Genomic DNA, 16,089 nt, shown 5'->3' with positions numbered 1-16,089 from the left:
ATAATGCTAATGCTAATGGATGACTGTACAGGAACAGGTTGCAGAAACAGGGAGGGAAAAAAAAAAAAGAAAAGCCAGCTGACTCGAATGCAGCCTCAGGGATATAGTGAAGGAAACAAAGGGAGAAGACCAGACAAAAAGAAGCGACACAGGTCTCCCAAAAAGGAAGGGTGTATACCATTTAAAAAAGAACCCCCTTCTCCTCCCACACCACGCGTCATAAATAGAAATAAACCCAAGGGGGAGATTGGCAAAAGAAAAAAACGAAACCCAACAAAGGGACACCATAAAACTTCAATTATCCAACTTGTCCCCTCTTAGTACCGATAAGCATCAATAACATCCGAGTCTCGTTTCGCACTAGGGTTCACCCCCTCATGCTTCACCTGATCCTCACCATTTTTCGGATCCCTCAAGAACGACTCCAATCCTTGCGCAGGCGAAACCGTCGTCGGAGATCCAGGAAGACTACAGAAGCTACTCTGTCTCGCCATATCCACAGGTCCCGTTCCGAACGCAACAGAATCGTGAGGATTGACAAGGATCGAAGACGCCGTTGACAGCCTGTTGTCCTGCTGAGAAGCGGTAGGCGAGAGCATAGGCTGACTGGCAGACACCGGGAGACTACCCGCCTGCGATTGAGGTGCATAAGGTGCAGGGCTGTACGTTTGGGGAATAGGGGACCCAACATGGGAAGCGGCTGAAGACATGAACGGGTCAGCTGAGGTCGGCGAGTAGGGGGGCATTTGAAACTGCGGCTGTAATTGCTGCTGTTGGTATTGCTGGTACTCGTAATACGAACCCCGGTCGTATCCTCCTTGTTCATATCCGCCCGGGCCCGCACCATGGTATCCTCCACCGTAACCCTGTACGGGCTGAGAAGGATACCCACCGGAACTGCTTATCACCGATATAGGGGCAGCGTTCAACCTCCTCTCGATGATACTGGGTGGTCTCGGAGAACGTGGGGAAGAATCTTGCAGCAACACGGCAGATTTACGGAACTCGCTGGCGCTGAACGCATCTGCAGCAGCCTCTTCAGCCTCACGGTCCTGTTTCTTACGCCAAATTCGCTGTGTGAATGAACAAAACAAGGATGGATTAGTGTTCCGTATCCAAGGCACACCATTAGAATGAAAAACACGACGCGATGACGAAGGTGGCGTAACAGAAAGGCACGGGTTTTTAAGAGAATAGACAAGTGACATACCATGATCCAGGCAGCAATCACGCAGATGGCGACAATTCCACCAACGACACCCGCCACGGTTCCAATGACTTTTCCTGCGCTCGTCCCGCCATTGCCACCTTTATCGCTGCCAGTGGTAGATGTGGGCAACGCAGATGTATGAGAACTCGATACCCCTCCGAGTGCCGTAGAGAAGACTGTACTCGTTCCTCGCTGAGCCGTATTGGTGATCTGGTTCTGCGCGAGCGATGTATTTTGTTGCTGGGTCGTCTGTGTGCTCTGTGTGGTAGAGGAAGTGGGACTGGTATGTGCCGTGGTGGGCGTTGTCGTGGACGCCGTTGGCGTGGCGGTAAGTGACGTCGTTGGTGTCGTCTGGGTGGTAGATTGCTGCTGCTGCTGTGTATTCGACGTCGTTGGCTTTGACTCGGGCGTTGTCGAAGTTTGTTCTGCAGGTATTGATTCGGTGTCAGTTATCATGTATCATCTCAAGATTTCAAACTTACGCGTGGGGGAGGTGCTCGTAGTTGAGGCTGTCGTTCGCTGCGTTGTTGACGTCGTTGACGTTGGCTTATCTGACGCCGTCGTACCTCCTGCAGAAGAGCCCGAATTTGTAGCCTGGCGACGATCCATTGCTAGACGTTGATGGCGGCGATGATGAGCAGTCATTGTGATGAGATTGAGATAGGTATTGGTTTTGCTTGACTTTTGAGTAGTTTTAAAAGAGCGACTAGAAGAGAATGACAGCTAGAAAAGAGTGTGGTGGTGGTGAGGAAGAGAGCTGCAAGGACGGTGACGAGGGGACGCGATGTCACAGTGAAGGAACGTGGGTAATAAATGAATGATCCATGTCGTTAAGGGGGTCTGCTCACGTAATAATAGCGGAATTATTTTGTCCTTCATCTGGAGCGACATGGAATAAGTTCATGCAAAATAAGAGAACAAGACTGAATATTCGAGAAAAGAGAATGATAAAATCAAGCAAAAGAGAGCTCTGTTGGAGTCCGCAAGGCAAACTAATTAAAGAAACAACAATCCACATACTACCCATTAAGTCTCTGGTCCCGGTCGTCCAGTGTGCTCGTATACACCATCCCAGCTTCAGAGCGCCACAGAAGGAATAGACTACTTGCAGATCAAAACTCAGGGCAAAGATTTTAGCTTTGATATTTGTCAAATGGAGAATGGGCGGTCATGAGGTGCGCGATGGCACATTGTCGACGAAGCCAATCAAGAGGAGTCCCGAATATCATCAAATTCTAGGCTATCCATCTTGGCAAAGGACGTGACGTGGCCAATGTCGATAGGGAGATTACCAATTTGAACTTTGAAGTGGCTCAAAACAAAATAAAAATTCAAAAAAAAAACGAACGGAAATTGAATCCAAGGTAAGTCCAGTAGGAAGCCAAGAGGACCGCAAGCTTAAAGACTGACAGCAGTAAAGTTGAAGTTTGCAAATTCACCTCCTAGCCAGCGACCGATCCTAACTCAGTTTCAGTTGATTTCGGAGCTAGAACGACAGCTCGGAGATCTCTGAGGCCTCAAGGACCTTGAACCTGGCAAAATTCTGATGTTGCCCTTCATTTACTGGTATACATCACAAAACTACACAACTATCAGTTTTCAGGTACCAGTCAATTGGACACCGCGATCGCGCTGAGAATAGGGGTAATCGCAAGCTTGTTCGCTATTTGAGTTGCGTTTTCCAGTAGTCAATGTTCATGTCTTCAAATATTAGCCGTCACGTCAAACCTACCAGTGCCAAGTGTACTTAGACTTGGGGTTTGTTCAGGGGTGCAGGGGGCTGGATCGGCGCCTCCGCACAATTTACCGTGTGAACCGCGAACTTAAACTTGAAACGGCGGCGGGCACATGTGCTGGAAAAGTGAGCTGACATCCCAATGGAACAGGCTGTTGGAACGCCGATAGAATCCGCGGTCGACAAGCTGCACACTCCATGTAACCGGGAAGTACTTGGAAATTACAGAGGACTCCTACAAGCATTTATCAGAGAATAAATATCCAAAAAAAACAAACGAACATGTAGATGTTTGAAGTGTAAATGAGAGATGCTGGCCTGAACGGGCGGTGCAACTTGGGTGCAACCGATCCTCAAGGAGGCGTTCGTACTACAATTCGTCAAGGGCAAGCACACCGGATTTGAGGACTGACCGAGAGCAAACTCTATAGCATTCAGACAGACGTCGAAGGATCGAAGAAGCGTGAAAAGCAAAATATATCCTTGTGTGAAATTTCTGGCCTGACCTGAACGAAAAGCGATAAAATTTCCCGATCCAGGAATTGAACTCTAGACGCTTTTGTTTCGTAATACCGCTAGTCTATTATTTAGCAGTATAACCTACAGTCAGTCAGACAGGTAAGGTCGAATCCGATACACAACCTCACCGTCACCGGATCCTTAGGTTCCCATGTCTATCCAGGTAGCTGAACACCGACTCCCGTTACTAGTGGTCGAAGCCTACAATAGAGGAATCCGGGGCCTATGTTTCTGTTACCCAATAAGTCGAAGTCATAAACACAAAATGGCACGGACTTCCCGAATCCCGCCGACCTTACGCCGGGTGGTCCTGGATTGCAGAGCGAGAAGGGCAGTATTGCCACCTTTGTTCCCATTCTGGAATACAACAATACGACACTTCTTGCTAGTGGGAATGTAAGATTCGATTGGGTAAAGCTCAAGATGGACTAGTCTTCCAAGTCGAGATATCGCTGCCAGAAATATGCTAGGGTTAGTTCAACATACCTTTTCTAGGATATTTGGTTTTTTTTTTTTTTGCCTCGTCTGTGAGGATATAACCCGAGATACCAAGACCGACAGGATCACGGACGAGCGTCGAGAGCGGCTCTAACGGTCTGACCTAACAAAACGAACTACAAATCAAGGTACTAGTCTTGATGATGATAATGATCACTCACACAATTAACCAGACGTGAGAGGTGCATAGCCTATATAACCGTAGAGCACAAGACGTCAGACGTATTTAGCGGAAGAGGTGATGACGCCGCGGTCGGTTGAATAAAAAAAGATCCTCATAGCTACCGGCAGATGAGCGTCGAACGTCGAACCTTTGTACCTTTAAACACTTGAGCAACCGCCAACCAGCTCTCCCGTTCCCGCGACTCGTCGTCGGTTGTGGCAACTACATCCGAGCGCAAGGCTGAACTAAGTTGACGCCATCAAAAATGCCTTCAAAGTTACCATGAATGCCCTGTTGATTCTCTTGACAACTTGTGCAAAGTACCCAACGCCCACCTGGGATTGTAAAGGACGATTCAAGAGCGCAGATAGCCCGAGTTCCAAGGTCCGGAAGACTTGGCGTAAGAAAACCGGGGGTGGTCGTCTCTTGCCCTGACGGCTTCCGAGATCAGACTCAATCTGTTATTCCAGATACTGTTCGGTCTGATACGCCTATCGCCGAGTTCATCAACTTGTCAGGATGTCCGAACAGGCAAATATCTGCATAAAGCCAGGTTGATGGAGCGCACTTGGTTATAGCAACTGATGACGCCCGTATATTAAAAAACGTTGTCCATGAAACATTCGCATGGCCATCTATCATTTCGAGCTCAAACACAGTGCTAGCTTCCCATAATCCGCTCAACCGCCCAAAAGAACTGATCGTTGAGGTATGACGATAGAGATGTAAGCAAGCTATTTTCGAGTTGACGTGCGACCCTAGTATCGAAAACAGCATGTAGAGTTCCTTGGAGCACATAGAACGCGTCTCAGTTACTAGAGGCTTGATTTATTTGAAAGATTTTGAACGCTCAGTGGGGTCTCCCCAATCCGCATTTCCGTCTTCGGTAGTGGCAAGTACATTCCGAGCGTAAGGCTGGGGTTGAAGTCGTCATCAAATCCCGAGAGACTGTAACGTCGTAAATTCTCTGCTTGCTGTAGTACAAGTCACCACATGCACAACAACCCTTCATCAATGTTCATATGATCGCAGATAGATGCTTGACGGTCCGAAAGCTTCGACTCAATCTGTTGTTGTTCCAGAAATTCCGTGTGATACGCCGGCGGGTCGTCCCTTCTATCCTCCAAGTTGTCAGATGTCCGTAGTGCCTTAAGTTTTCGATCATGCAAATATCCTTGTAGTTACACGTGATGGATCAAGCGCAAAAAAAAAAGATTGATGAAACACACCTGATTATAGCGACCTATGGAGGTCCACGGGAAAAAATTGAAAGTTGCCCAGCGAAACCTTGGTGTGGCCATTCAGTAACTCATTCCGAGCCACTTCCGATGAGAATGTGACGCAAGCAGCTATTTTCGAGTTGACGTGCGACCCTAGGATCGAAAACAGTCTGTAGAGTTCCTTGGGGTGCTGAATGGAAGGTTTATAAAAAAGGTGTCCCAGTGAGAGGCACGAACGGGATCGTGTCTAACTTGTTCGAAAGATGGTATCAGCCAAAGCGAGTTGCGCTGAAAAAGGCTGAAAAGCGGTCGTGACCACGTGACATCTAAGGTGTTTCAAGTACCGTTATTAGGTGTACTCAAAAACCGGTTCCACCTACGCGTAGTACTCACTTTAACAATAAAACGAACCGTAACAAGTACGCCTGATTTGGAAAAGCTCCCAGCGTCAGAAAACGAATGAAAGAAATATTCTTTTAAGACCTCACCATACATATCTATATCCTAAGCACTACTTAAAACGTCCATTTGTAAATTCTCTACACGTCCACAAACAGAAAGAAAGAAAAAAACCACAGAAAAAATAAAAATAGTGATTTTGACAAGGGGGGGTATACATAGCCAGCCACCGAGTAAAACAACTAGTACAGTGTCTTTACCACAAAAGAACCGGTCGACCGACGACATTCATATTTAGCGATAAATAGCGAACTGAAGCCATTAAATGGCCATGATATTGAAGCAAAGCGTTAGAGGAGAGATGCACGCTCATTGAATCAAATGATTCAAAAAAAGAAGTTGAAAAAGACAGAACCAATGCAAGGGTGGAAGGGGTTTCCAGAAAGGGCGAGAGTAATAGAATGAAACAAGATGTGGCCGGTAGCGAGGAAGATAGAATATCGCTCCACATCGCTCATACGGTGAAAAAATGCACCAAAGCAAAATGAAAGATACAAGGGAATAGCGTCAACGCGACTCAAGTAAGGGAAAAGCGAGGTGGAAGAAAGTAAGTATGATAGTACGAGCACCGACAGGGGAAAAGTCGAGTCCGGCAGTTGAAGGGAACAGGGGAATAGCTTGACAGACCCCATGGAACCGTAGACCTAGACGTTTTCCGGGGGTTTAAATACCTCCATATGCGTCTACGGTAGCAGAGGAATTCCGCAAACCCGAGTTGGCTGTCATGTTATACATCCTTCCGTGAACATCCTGTTCGGAAGCGAAGGGATTTTCGACCTGCACGCTCTGTCGTGGCGTCTGGGTGCTATACACAGACGCTGCTTCTTCATGATCAGATTGACCATCATCCGAGACGATGTCCCTGTTCTGAGCATACGTACTTCCGAATGTGTATTGTTGACGAGGTTGAATAGCCTGTCGAGTGGAGGCAGGAGCAGTGGAGGACTGCAATTGCTGTGCGAAGCTATCTGAATAGTATTCCGCGCTCGGTTTGCCCTCAGGGTGGTCTTGGTAGACAGGGTATCCAGTTGGTGCTTGAGCCTCGTATTGAGCGTACTGGTTATACTGTTGATATTCGTCCTCGTTGGCACTACCGTGAAAAGCCCAAGCTCCTTGTCCGGCCATACCAGCAGTAAGCGAGCTCCTCATCGAAGCGACCTGGTCACGGCCTTGGAATACCATCTCCCTCTGGGGCGGTAAAGAAGAATTGGGTGAGGGGTAATGAGTATTAGTGGGAACGTCTTCCATAATCATTGCAGAGCGGCGGAATTGAGCGGCGTCGAATTGACTGGCGTGATCCTTGGCGCGCTTGCGGCGCTGCAGGAAGAAGCTTCGTTAGCAGCTCAATTGAAGCATAGATAACAACTCACGATGAACATTAAGATCAGAACACCAAGAATTGCAGCACCAACAAGGCCGCCAACGACACCGCCTGCTACGGCGCCCGAGTTAAGTGATCCTGACACAGCAGGGGAGGACTTGGAGCTTTCGGTGGTTTGAGGTCCACTGAAGCTACCAGTAGGGGTGAAAGTCTTGCTCAAGTCTGTATCAGTAGTAGGTGCAACAAGATTGCCAGTTGCCGTTAATGAATTAGAAGTCGTGACGAGCTAGTAGACATAATTGAGATGATGAGGATGACAACAATCGAGGAAAGAGAGGTACTAACTATACTCTCAGAAGAACTTGAGGTTGACAATTGACTAGACGCGGTAGATGAAGTGGATGGAGAAGGTGAAGAAGAGGTAGACGTCGAAGTCAACTCTGAAGTCTGTGATGTGGTGCTCGAAGTCGAGATGGAGGTCGAGGTCGATGTGGGGGTCGTCGATGTTGTGCTTGGGGTCGAAGTCGACGACGAGGTTGATGTTTCCGAGGTCGAAGTCGAGGTAGTAGACGACTCAGATGTAGTACTAGCCGTCGTGGATGGTGACGATGAGTTCGACTGACTAGTGGTTTCTGTAGTCAAAAATGAGTGTGGTTCGCCAGAGGATAATTAGAGCCAGTCACCTGGAGTCCCTGTACTGCTTTGGGATTCTTCGCTACCACCTCCCTGCCCTTCCCTTCCACGTTGTCCATCTTGACCTGATCCTCCATCCTGACGAGTATGAAGTCGGCGAAGTGAATGTTCAAACACACGGTTATGCATCGACATGGCTAGATGATATCGAAATGTTGATTTTTTTTTCTGCAGAGAAAGCGAGCGGTATGGTCAAATGAATGTGTGAGTTTGCGTAGATAGCGGTGGCTTCCCCGTCCGTTAGGATGCTTGCCCAAGAGAAGTTGGACAGACGAAGCGGGGTCTTGAAATGATAGCCAGCACCAAAGGATATGTGGGGACGAAGAGGCAGAAACCGTGGGAATACTGAGACTTTCTCGGCTTTCTCGGCCATCCTTTGGCCGACTGATGTACGTGGACAACGTAGTTAACCCAAGTTTTCTGTCTTTCCCTTGGGCTAGGAAGCTTTGAGTCTCAATTTTCGATAAGCTCGTTCCTACTGACAATATTGACGGGATCTGTTGGGCGGCTGCCAACTCGCCCCATACACTGACAGACTACAAGTACATCAATATTGATCATATTTCCGGCGTACCTGCAGGGTCTAGCGGTTTTTCATCATTATACAAGCTAGTAACGTCAGTGTTGCTCAGGACAGTGTCCGACAGTGTCCGACACCATGTATAGCCGCCAAGTCAGTGGCGGACACAATTTGTGTCCCCTGTCAATGACTTTTCCACGATCATGGTCCTGCCTAGAGTGGGCGACGACACGTGTCGACGAGTATAATCAATCAATAATCTACAACAATCTAAAACAAAGCTAAACGATGTTCGGGTAGGCGGACCGACACCGGCCCACTGCTTTCCTGGGTCCGCTGACGTGGGACAACATTTGTGTCCGCCACTGTCGGTCATGCTGTCCGTGGGACACACATTCTGTCCACGGTCAAAGTGTCCGAGCAACACTGCAGTAACGTTATGGACAGAAACTTCCATTGATGAAGGATGCCATCGAATCGGACCATTGTGAATTGAAAACCCAGCGAGAGTGCTGACTGTCCACTTCCACCCACGGGAGGACTTTAGCTATTGAGTAAGGGATACTAGCTGCAGAAGTTCTCAACAACCTTGTGGGCGTACGCGTCGTAAATGTCTAAAATTATGGAAGGTGGCTGCGCGGCACTTGAGTCGCTGGCCATGGTCATGACAACCGCCGTAACTGACCTGCAGCCGACCTCATTTCGGCATGTATACTAGCCCAGGCCGTAGCCGGCGCACTCGACCTTCCAAAATGGCGCGTCGTACAGCTCGGCTTTCATTTCGGCTCTAGCTTGAAGTGACCAGGAACTCATTTACACAGCCCTAAGACTTTTCATACTTACAGCTGGGATCCGGGACACTATGAATGCCATGTGGAAAAGTTGCTGTTCCGACGAAACTACGGTGGAGGTCCCCGAATAGTTGCTATGTTTGAGAGAAAATGCGTAAGTACTTAGGAAGGCTCCACGGTGCTGATCAATGGTTGGTGGCACAGTGTCACCCACATTAATACCCACCAGAATATCGACGTCAAATTCCGACTGTGGTAACATAGAATGAGTCGCTGAGGGAGACAACCACCTACCGATGATAGTGCTTACTCCCTGGGACCCTGGCAGATCTTGTAAACCTTTCTCACCGATCTCCGAGTCTTCGCTTTTCCTTTCACACAAGTAATGTGGAGCTCGACAAACTTGCATGCATATGAGGATAAAATAGCCTAACGATATTCAAATTCAACGGTTTTTTGTTTAGGCTTAGCTGCTATTAGCTTGAACCGTGAGTCGCACGACAGTTCGGGATCGGGGTTGGTGGCATGCTTCAAGTTCATGTGCACGCTCAGCGGACCACGGTGGTGGCATACATAAAACTTCAAGTTCCCAAGCCTGTGGTAGCGTATGTATGACACCTTCCAAATCCTGGTACATGCTTCCTTCAATCTCCACGCGGCGTAAGGATCGAGACTGCTTCTCTTGTAAGCGGTTGGAGCAATAGACAAATAGGGGCCGAGGCATGGGTACTTGTACGATGCGAACGTTGATCTCGCTCTCAATTGGTGACCATCATGCCTGAGTCTGGAAGACTCCAAGACTGACAGTGGACACCCACAAATGTTGATATGTTGACAGTTTGAGAATTTGCCCTTTTTCCTGATCGGAACGGAGTAAACATATCCTCCAGGCTCCGGGGTGTAATTTCCTGATGAGATTGAGACTGGCACCATGACAGGGACCAACAAGTGGATTGATGATTGAGAAAATATAATGTACGGTACACTTGGTAGATTCCGGAAACCGTAAAAATTGAACCAGTGAAAAGTAACGCCCCAAAACTTTAGATTGGTATCTCGAATTTCTTTTCGACTTATCATACGGCATGCCGCGGAATTTCATCAGGCGGAAAATTTGTTTCCTTCCCAATCGGACTTGAATCGTATTCAGCGCCCGTATCCTATTCCATTGTGTTTCGTTAACTCTCACAGCAAACAGTGGGAAATCAATTGAACGGGAACTCACATGGAGAGTAGATTTCTCAATCCTAATGGCGATGTCAGTGGTGTGGGTCTCTTGTGGCTAAGAAGAAAAAGAGAAGGCTATTATGGATGTGATGTGAAGGAAGGGTCAAAAAACCCACAGCGCGCGATCTGCCGTTGGAAGTCGTTTGTGAGAATTTTGACAAAGAGATGGTTTCGTGGTCCGTTTCAACCGCGATACCTCTAATGTAGTCTCTTGAATTCAGGGTTACGAGAATTGAGTTCGTGTAAACTGGGGCGTCGAGGCAGGGTTAAATCAGCGTTAGAAGACGTCAAAAACAACGAGTGTTTACTTACATCGGTCTCGGATCAGGAAGAATCCCATGTAGACGAAGGTCTCAGGCATGGCATTGAGCTACGTCGTTTGCGAGTTCATAAAAATAATGGTGGCAAGCCGAATTGGACTCACAGTGATGAAATCGGCGACTGAAAGGGCTGTGGTCAATATCCCAGTGTTGAAGGTGAAGATAATCTATAGAACGCCACATCTGAGTCCTGCTTCTCGAATGTTGAAGACGGCGTACCATTCGATTGATAATGTCTGTACTTTTTCGGAATCCAGTCTTCTTACCCTGGAGACACCATATCATCGCGACAGTAATGGCTAGGTCTGTCCCAGCACTCATGACATTGAGAGCAGTCGCCCAGTGTTGTTGGACAATGAGTTCTCCCAACGAGGAATACCCCATAGTCACGATGGTATAGCCTAAAATTAGGTGAATCATGTCAGCGACCGAATTGGGGCCGAAGCCAATGTGTTGGACATACCCCACAATAAAGCTAGTCGCCCCCCATCCACACTCAGTCAACGTAGTCATGGAATGAGAATGGCAGTCATACCGAGGGAGACAAACGAAAGAAGAGACTAAGAGGGAAGAGAGATATGTGAGCGGCGATGCCATCAATCATCGGCGGAATGGCTTACCACTATCCCTGCGATATAGTAATTATTGCTCACTTCATCAAAGACGTCAATCACAGTTAGTCACCGCAAGCGCGTGAGCGAAAAGATTAAACTCACGACGGAAAATGCGATAAACATAGAACTGTTGCACCGCGAATCCAATAGGTCCAGCAAACCATAACTGGAGCAGGATAGTTCGAACCATGTGTTTCATTGCATCTGGGTCCCCGTGCACTACGAAACTCGTAGATCAGCCTCTTGCAGAAGTCGGAAGCTGAGATAACGTACTCGTGACAGCGTACTTGTAGACCGCCTCTGACCGAACAATATCTCAGCCCCAATATGTCCACTGGACGCGTAAGATTTTTTTCGCACCACAAATCATGGCCTCCTGCACAGTATCGGCTACCATTAGGAATGCAATCTAATGAAACAGTTAACATGGAGCACAGGCGAACGGAACTCGACAACGCACAAGTAGACGAGTACCTATTGGGTCTCTGCTGTTGTATTTGCGGAAGTAAAACCATCCTTGTAGTGATCCAGCTTAAAGTCACTGGTCAGTCAAATTGCATTGTATCATATCAACCAGAGATTTGCTTACCACCCCAGAGGCTTCAGAATGCGCGAGAAAAAAAAAATCAGAAACGTCTTGCACGAAGATGCGCGTGTTTGACTTACGCAGCGGTGATTATGGCGACATTGAACAGAAGACCGAGGCTGAAAATAATAGCTTTCAGTAACGTCGAGAAGGCATCGAAGAGTATAAGCCTCACGTATTGTCAATGGTCGTTACAGGACCTACCATAGCAGCAGATTGGGGGGGGTAGCACTGGTAAAGGGGGAGGACCGAGGGCGCCTCTTATGTCGTTGCGACAGCTCCCGAGGTGCTTTTTATGGCCATGGCATCCGTGAGTACGTTCACAAATCCAAAGGAGTAAGTGCGGATCTGCCATACGGCAAGAACTCAACATCTGGCAGAATATGAATATCCCGAAACCACACAATCCGGGGGTGCTTTTTTATATCCGTTAATAGAATAAATACGGCGTCTGCCCTGGGACAACTCAACATCCAGAATATCCCGACAGCTCTTTCTCCATTAAAATGGTACAGTATCCGGACCTCCTTGGGAATGAATCCAGCTATGGGCAACTTGATCCAATCTCTCTTTCGAATGATGAATTTTGAAACGTCGTCCACCGCTTGCAACAGAGTGGTTACATGCGTCCGCTGTCCTGCGGGCTACGCTGGGAACGGGAAAGGTAGTATGTTCTGCTCTAGGGTCCGGGATTTTGGCAGCGCTTTGACCACGGTCTGGCGTGGTGTCAAAAAGGTCAAATCAGAAAATATTATGATATCCCGCTCAAATGACAGCCTAACCACGTGAGTTTTAGAAGTCCGAAGTCACATGGTCGAAGAAGTCCAGTTATCCTCCCTCAATTTGCCCCTCAATACTGTAGTATGAGGAACCGGTAAGTTGTGCGGAGCTCCATACGTCAGCACCGCGGAGTAATCATTTCTTCCGGGGCAGGAACGGTAGAGGATAAGGCTTTACCGCTAGGTGGGAGGCTGAGGTTGAGGATATTCTGAGATATGCAGCTGGCTCAACACTTGTTGTTCAATTCGGCCCCATAACGACCCCCATGTTCTTTCTAGCTATGACAAAGTTATTCCTTGAAATCCAGAACAACGCCAGGGATCTTACCGGCCCTACTACGAACATTCGAGCACTGAGACAATCTTCCCTATCTCGAGGCACTTACGAAGGAAAATCTGCGATTACACCCCGCGGGACTGAATGGACAAAACGGACACTCTACACACTTCGAAAACTGAGCTCAATTTTAAATGGGTACAGAAGGAGTCGAAGCTGAGTCGAAGCCAAAAAACAACTTACTGCTGGCACAAATACCGACGTTTCTCAGGTTACTGCCAGTCGCCGTCTTGAGCAAAATGGCAAAGCTCAATTACAAGGTTGATAAATGATAATACGATCCTCCTTGAAGTTCGAGTCACGGGATTCAAAATAATCCACTTTTGTTACTGATGACCTTCACTGCTATAGCGGCATTGTCTATTAGTTGCCTGATTCTGAGCACATTCCATTTAGAGGGGCAAAGACCTGCGGTCTCAAGAGTCTGAAGGAACTCCGGTGGCTGTCAAGGAGATTGCAAGGTAGCCTGCTTGTAGCGCAGGTATTACACATGTAGATGAAGTGAACCTCTAATGTGAAGCTCAGTTGTCTTCCCTTTGTGTGCGTGCAGTGATTGGGAAATACAGTAGCAGAAGGCATGTACACAATGATGGTAGATTAGCAGGCAAAAGTCATTAGAGGCGCGTTAGTGTTATTTAATGCTCCTTCATCAAAGTCTCCATTGTCTGACGATCAAATCTTGGGGATATTTTACACTTGAAAGGTTTCAGTCGGCTGGGAAGTTAAAAAAGAGTTAAGTATCGCGCAGAGCGATGAACGAAGCAGCTACTCACTTGACGGCACCTCCTTCACCTTTGATTTCGGGAAGAACAGGTTTGCCGTTCTCGATTATGGGAGAGATGTCCAGGGCGGCAAGGCACGTCGCGAGGGTAATGAATATAGAGGCATCGGCAAGGAGACGACCAGGGCAAACACTGTTCGAGTGAAGGAAAAGAAGCGGGATGGCGCTTAACAACTAACCCAATGACCAGAAGTAGAAATCACTCACCGTCTTCCAAATCCAAAAAGAGCATCACGAGGGTTTTGCTCTGGGTTTTCACCCAGGAAACGGTTTGGGTTGAAGGTCTCTGGATCCGGGTACACGTCGGCGTCGCGGAACATTTTCCTATGTAGGAAAATAAGTAAAACAGAGTTAGGAATCCATGTTTCTTCTATCGCTGATGCAGAATACACTTACCAGATGTTAGGGATGATTATACAGCCTTTTGGAATGAAGTACCCCTCGAACAGGTCGTCTTCAGTTGTACAGTGCGGAAGACCTGGTTATCCACGAAATTTGTATCAGTGACTCGGGGTCAATTTCCTCAGAAATCGGTGTTATTGTCGCTCACCAGACGGCGCCGTGGGGTGGAATCGCAGAATTTCCTTCGTAAGTGCTTCGAGATAGGGAAGATTGTCTCGGTCCTCAAACATTGGTAGACGGTGACCACCGGTAAGGGCGTCAATTTCTTCCTTGGTTTTCTTCTGAATTTCGGGGAATAAAGTCATAGCGATGAAGAACATCTGAACGGTTATGGCAGTCTAGAACGACAAGGGTTGAGGGCGGTTGGTGTAGACGTGTTGAGGATCCCGCTCACCGTTTCACCTCCACCTGAAGTCATTGAAAGTGGATTTGAGACGTCTTCTATCAATAATAATCTTGAAAACCCACCTCCGAACATAGAGCCTGCTGCATATCTGAGAATATCCTCATCCTCGTCTGAAAGTCCCTTCTTCAACCACCTGGCGGTAAAGGAGTCCTCTGCCGTTCCTGCCGACTGAAAGAAATGAGCACTCCTCGCGATGCTGACATGCAGAGTTCCGCGCCGCTTACTAGTTCCTGCTTTACGTAGTTGAAAGGGGTGTCAACCATAAGCCCGAATAAAGGTCGCCACAGGCGGGCTTGTTTCTGGAATCCTGCTCCTGGTACCCATTCTGGGATATATTGCACTGAGAGAATGGCATATCAGTAGGTGATCGAAGAGCCATCTGTGACGGAACCCACGTATTGGGAGGTTGTTCACCATGTAAGCACCCGGAGTACATCCTTTGTTGAACGAATCCATGGCTGTGTTTCCTGCATTGACGAATGGATCGTCGTAGTCCTTTGCAGTGTAGCCATACGCGACGCGGAGAATGATAGCACCTGCATGTCTGCAAATACGTGTTATTAGGCTTTCATTCTAGAATCCATTCAACGGTGGAGACGTACTGGAACGTATTCTCGACAAGACGATCTGGAGATTCAATACAAAGTTGAACGAAGTGACGAGCATGAGAGATCTCCTGCGGCCAATAATTCCGAAGGGCCTTCGGGTTACCGAGTTCTTCGTGGAAGACTTGTCTATATTTTCGGAATCGAGGTCCGTAAGTAGTGAAAGCCATAGCTTTCTGCCATCCCATCATATCGGCCATCGGAAGCCACGGTCGAGACGAGTACATCGCACCCTTCTGATTGTCGGCGAGAAGCTTCATCGCTGCCTTGTACTGGTTCACTACGATGATGGTAGCACCAAAGACAGAAGCAGAAACGATGGGTCCATACTGGTCGGCCCATTTACCGTAGGTCTCCCATTCGAAAGAAGTGGGTATATCGAATAGATTTCGTAGAACAGGAAGACCGGGTGGGCCGGGTGGGAGGTTTCGTTTTTTTGAAAACAACAAACGAAAGACGACGTAGGTACTGAGACCGACTAGGAGAAGTTCCTTCAACATGATAGTGGGGATGCTTGAGAGACCTGCTTGCTGTACTATATAAGCCATGATAGCAGATAGCCGACACGGCATCCCCTGTGACCAACAACAGGCCTTCTGATACCATTGATATGTTACGATCTTGCAAGAGAAATTGAATCGCGGATCGTCTCAGCACCTATTCGGGCACATCCATCGCTAAAGATTATCGCACTATCAGCATCTAACCACATGTGGTCATATGTATACTTGACTTCAGTAGCACATACCTTAGCAGACCTATCGTACCTTGCGCCAAATTTCGTGAGCAATACGATAAACTTATTGAGGACCTGCAAGTCCGTGGCCTGACGGTGATAAAGATCTTTCTGACCTCGTGTTCGACCCTGAGAGCGAAGCTGACCAGCCGTACCAATCATTGGCC

At 47.8% G+C, this 16,089-nt stretch overlaps 5 protein-coding genes across 5 annotated transcripts; all 5 read right to left on the bottom strand.

Moving 5' to 3' along the window:
- Window positions 1–317: 317 nt before the first annotated feature.
- Window positions 318–1,960, bottom strand: E1B28_007989 (uncharacterized protein; the record flags this gene model as incomplete). Its single annotated transcript, XM_043152772.1, has 3 exons — window positions 1,693–1,960; window positions 1,211–1,635; window positions 318–1,073 (listed from the first exon to the last, which is right to left on the bottom strand). The coding sequence occupies exons 1-3, from the start codon at window positions 1,853–1,855 to the stop codon at window positions 318–320; spliced, it is 1,344 nt and encodes a 447-aa protein (XP_043010859.1). The 5' UTR covers window positions 1,856–1,960.
- A 4,170-nt stretch (window positions 1,961–6,130) lies between these two features.
- On the bottom strand, window positions 6,131–6,436 carry E1B28_007988 (uncharacterized protein; the record flags this gene model as incomplete). Its single annotated transcript, XM_043152771.1, has 1 exon — window positions 6,131–6,436. The coding sequence occupies one exon, from the start codon at window positions 6,434–6,436 to the stop codon at window positions 6,131–6,133; it is 306 nt and encodes a 101-aa protein (XP_043010858.1).
- Window positions 6,437–6,467: 31 nt separating this feature from the next.
- E1B28_007987 (uncharacterized protein) lies at window positions 6,468–7,953 on the bottom strand (the record flags this gene model as incomplete). Its single annotated transcript, XM_043152770.1, has 4 exons — window positions 6,468–7,121; window positions 7,175–7,411; window positions 7,471–7,757; window positions 7,809–7,953. The coding sequence occupies 4 exons, from the start codon at window positions 7,951–7,953 to the stop codon at window positions 6,468–6,470; spliced, it is 1,323 nt and encodes a 440-aa protein (XP_043010857.1).
- Window positions 7,954–10,063: 2,110 nt separating this feature from the next.
- On the bottom strand, window positions 10,064–12,201 carry E1B28_007986 (uncharacterized protein). The gene is made up of 16 exons (XM_043152769.1): window positions 12,052–12,201; window positions 11,957–11,995; window positions 11,880–11,890; window positions 11,751–11,821; window positions 11,651–11,699; window positions 11,564–11,590; window positions 11,393–11,509; window positions 11,297–11,328; window positions 11,212–11,236; window positions 11,140–11,151; window positions 10,896–11,077; window positions 10,781–10,843; window positions 10,669–10,726; window positions 10,473–10,603; window positions 10,355–10,411; window positions 10,064–10,289 (listed from the first exon to the last, which is right to left on the bottom strand). Exons 1-16 carry the CDS (start codon window positions 12,081–12,083, stop codon window positions 10,206–10,208), a joined length of 990 nt encoding a protein of 329 aa, XP_043010856.1. The 5' UTR covers window positions 12,084–12,201; the 3' UTR covers window positions 10,064–10,205.
- Window positions 12,202–13,627: 1,426 nt separating this feature from the next.
- E1B28_007985 (uncharacterized protein) lies at window positions 13,628–15,686 on the bottom strand (the record flags this gene model as incomplete). The annotated part of the gene is made up of 10 exons (XM_043152768.1): window positions 13,628–13,706; window positions 13,766–13,906; window positions 13,981–14,097; window positions 14,170–14,251; window positions 14,324–14,513; window positions 14,570–14,583; window positions 14,644–14,749; window positions 14,806–14,921; window positions 14,977–15,125; window positions 15,184–15,686. 10 exons carry the CDS (start codon window positions 15,684–15,686, stop codon window positions 13,628–13,630), a joined length of 1,497 nt encoding a protein of 498 aa, XP_043010855.1.
- Window positions 15,687–16,089: the final 403 nt, after the last annotated feature.

Source organism: Marasmius oreades, chromosome 4, assembly GCF_018924745.1.
Source record: "Marasmius oreades isolate 03SP1 chromosome 4, whole genome shotgun sequence".
NCBI classification, from domain to species: Eukaryota; Fungi; Basidiomycota; class Agaricomycetes; order Agaricales; family Marasmiaceae; genus Marasmius; species Marasmius oreades.
The sequence above is the reverse complement of the archived record's forward strand: the minus strand, read 5'-3'. Positions and strand labels throughout refer to the sequence as shown.

Bases quoted from the DNA above. Each gene is read 5' to 3' on its own strand.
- E1B28_007986 (XM_043152769.1), bottom strand. From the start codon at position 12,083: ATGGTAGGTCCTGTAACGACCATTGACAATAC. The intron at 10,727-10,780 runs GTGAGTCCAATT...CAAACGACGTAG, and splicing joins CAGTCGCCGATTTCATCACT to CTCAATGCCATGCCTGAGAC. The intron at 10,412-10,472 runs GTGGGTTTTTTG...TTTTCTTCTTAG, and splicing joins CCAACGGCAGATCGCGCGCT to CCACAAGAGACCCACACCAC.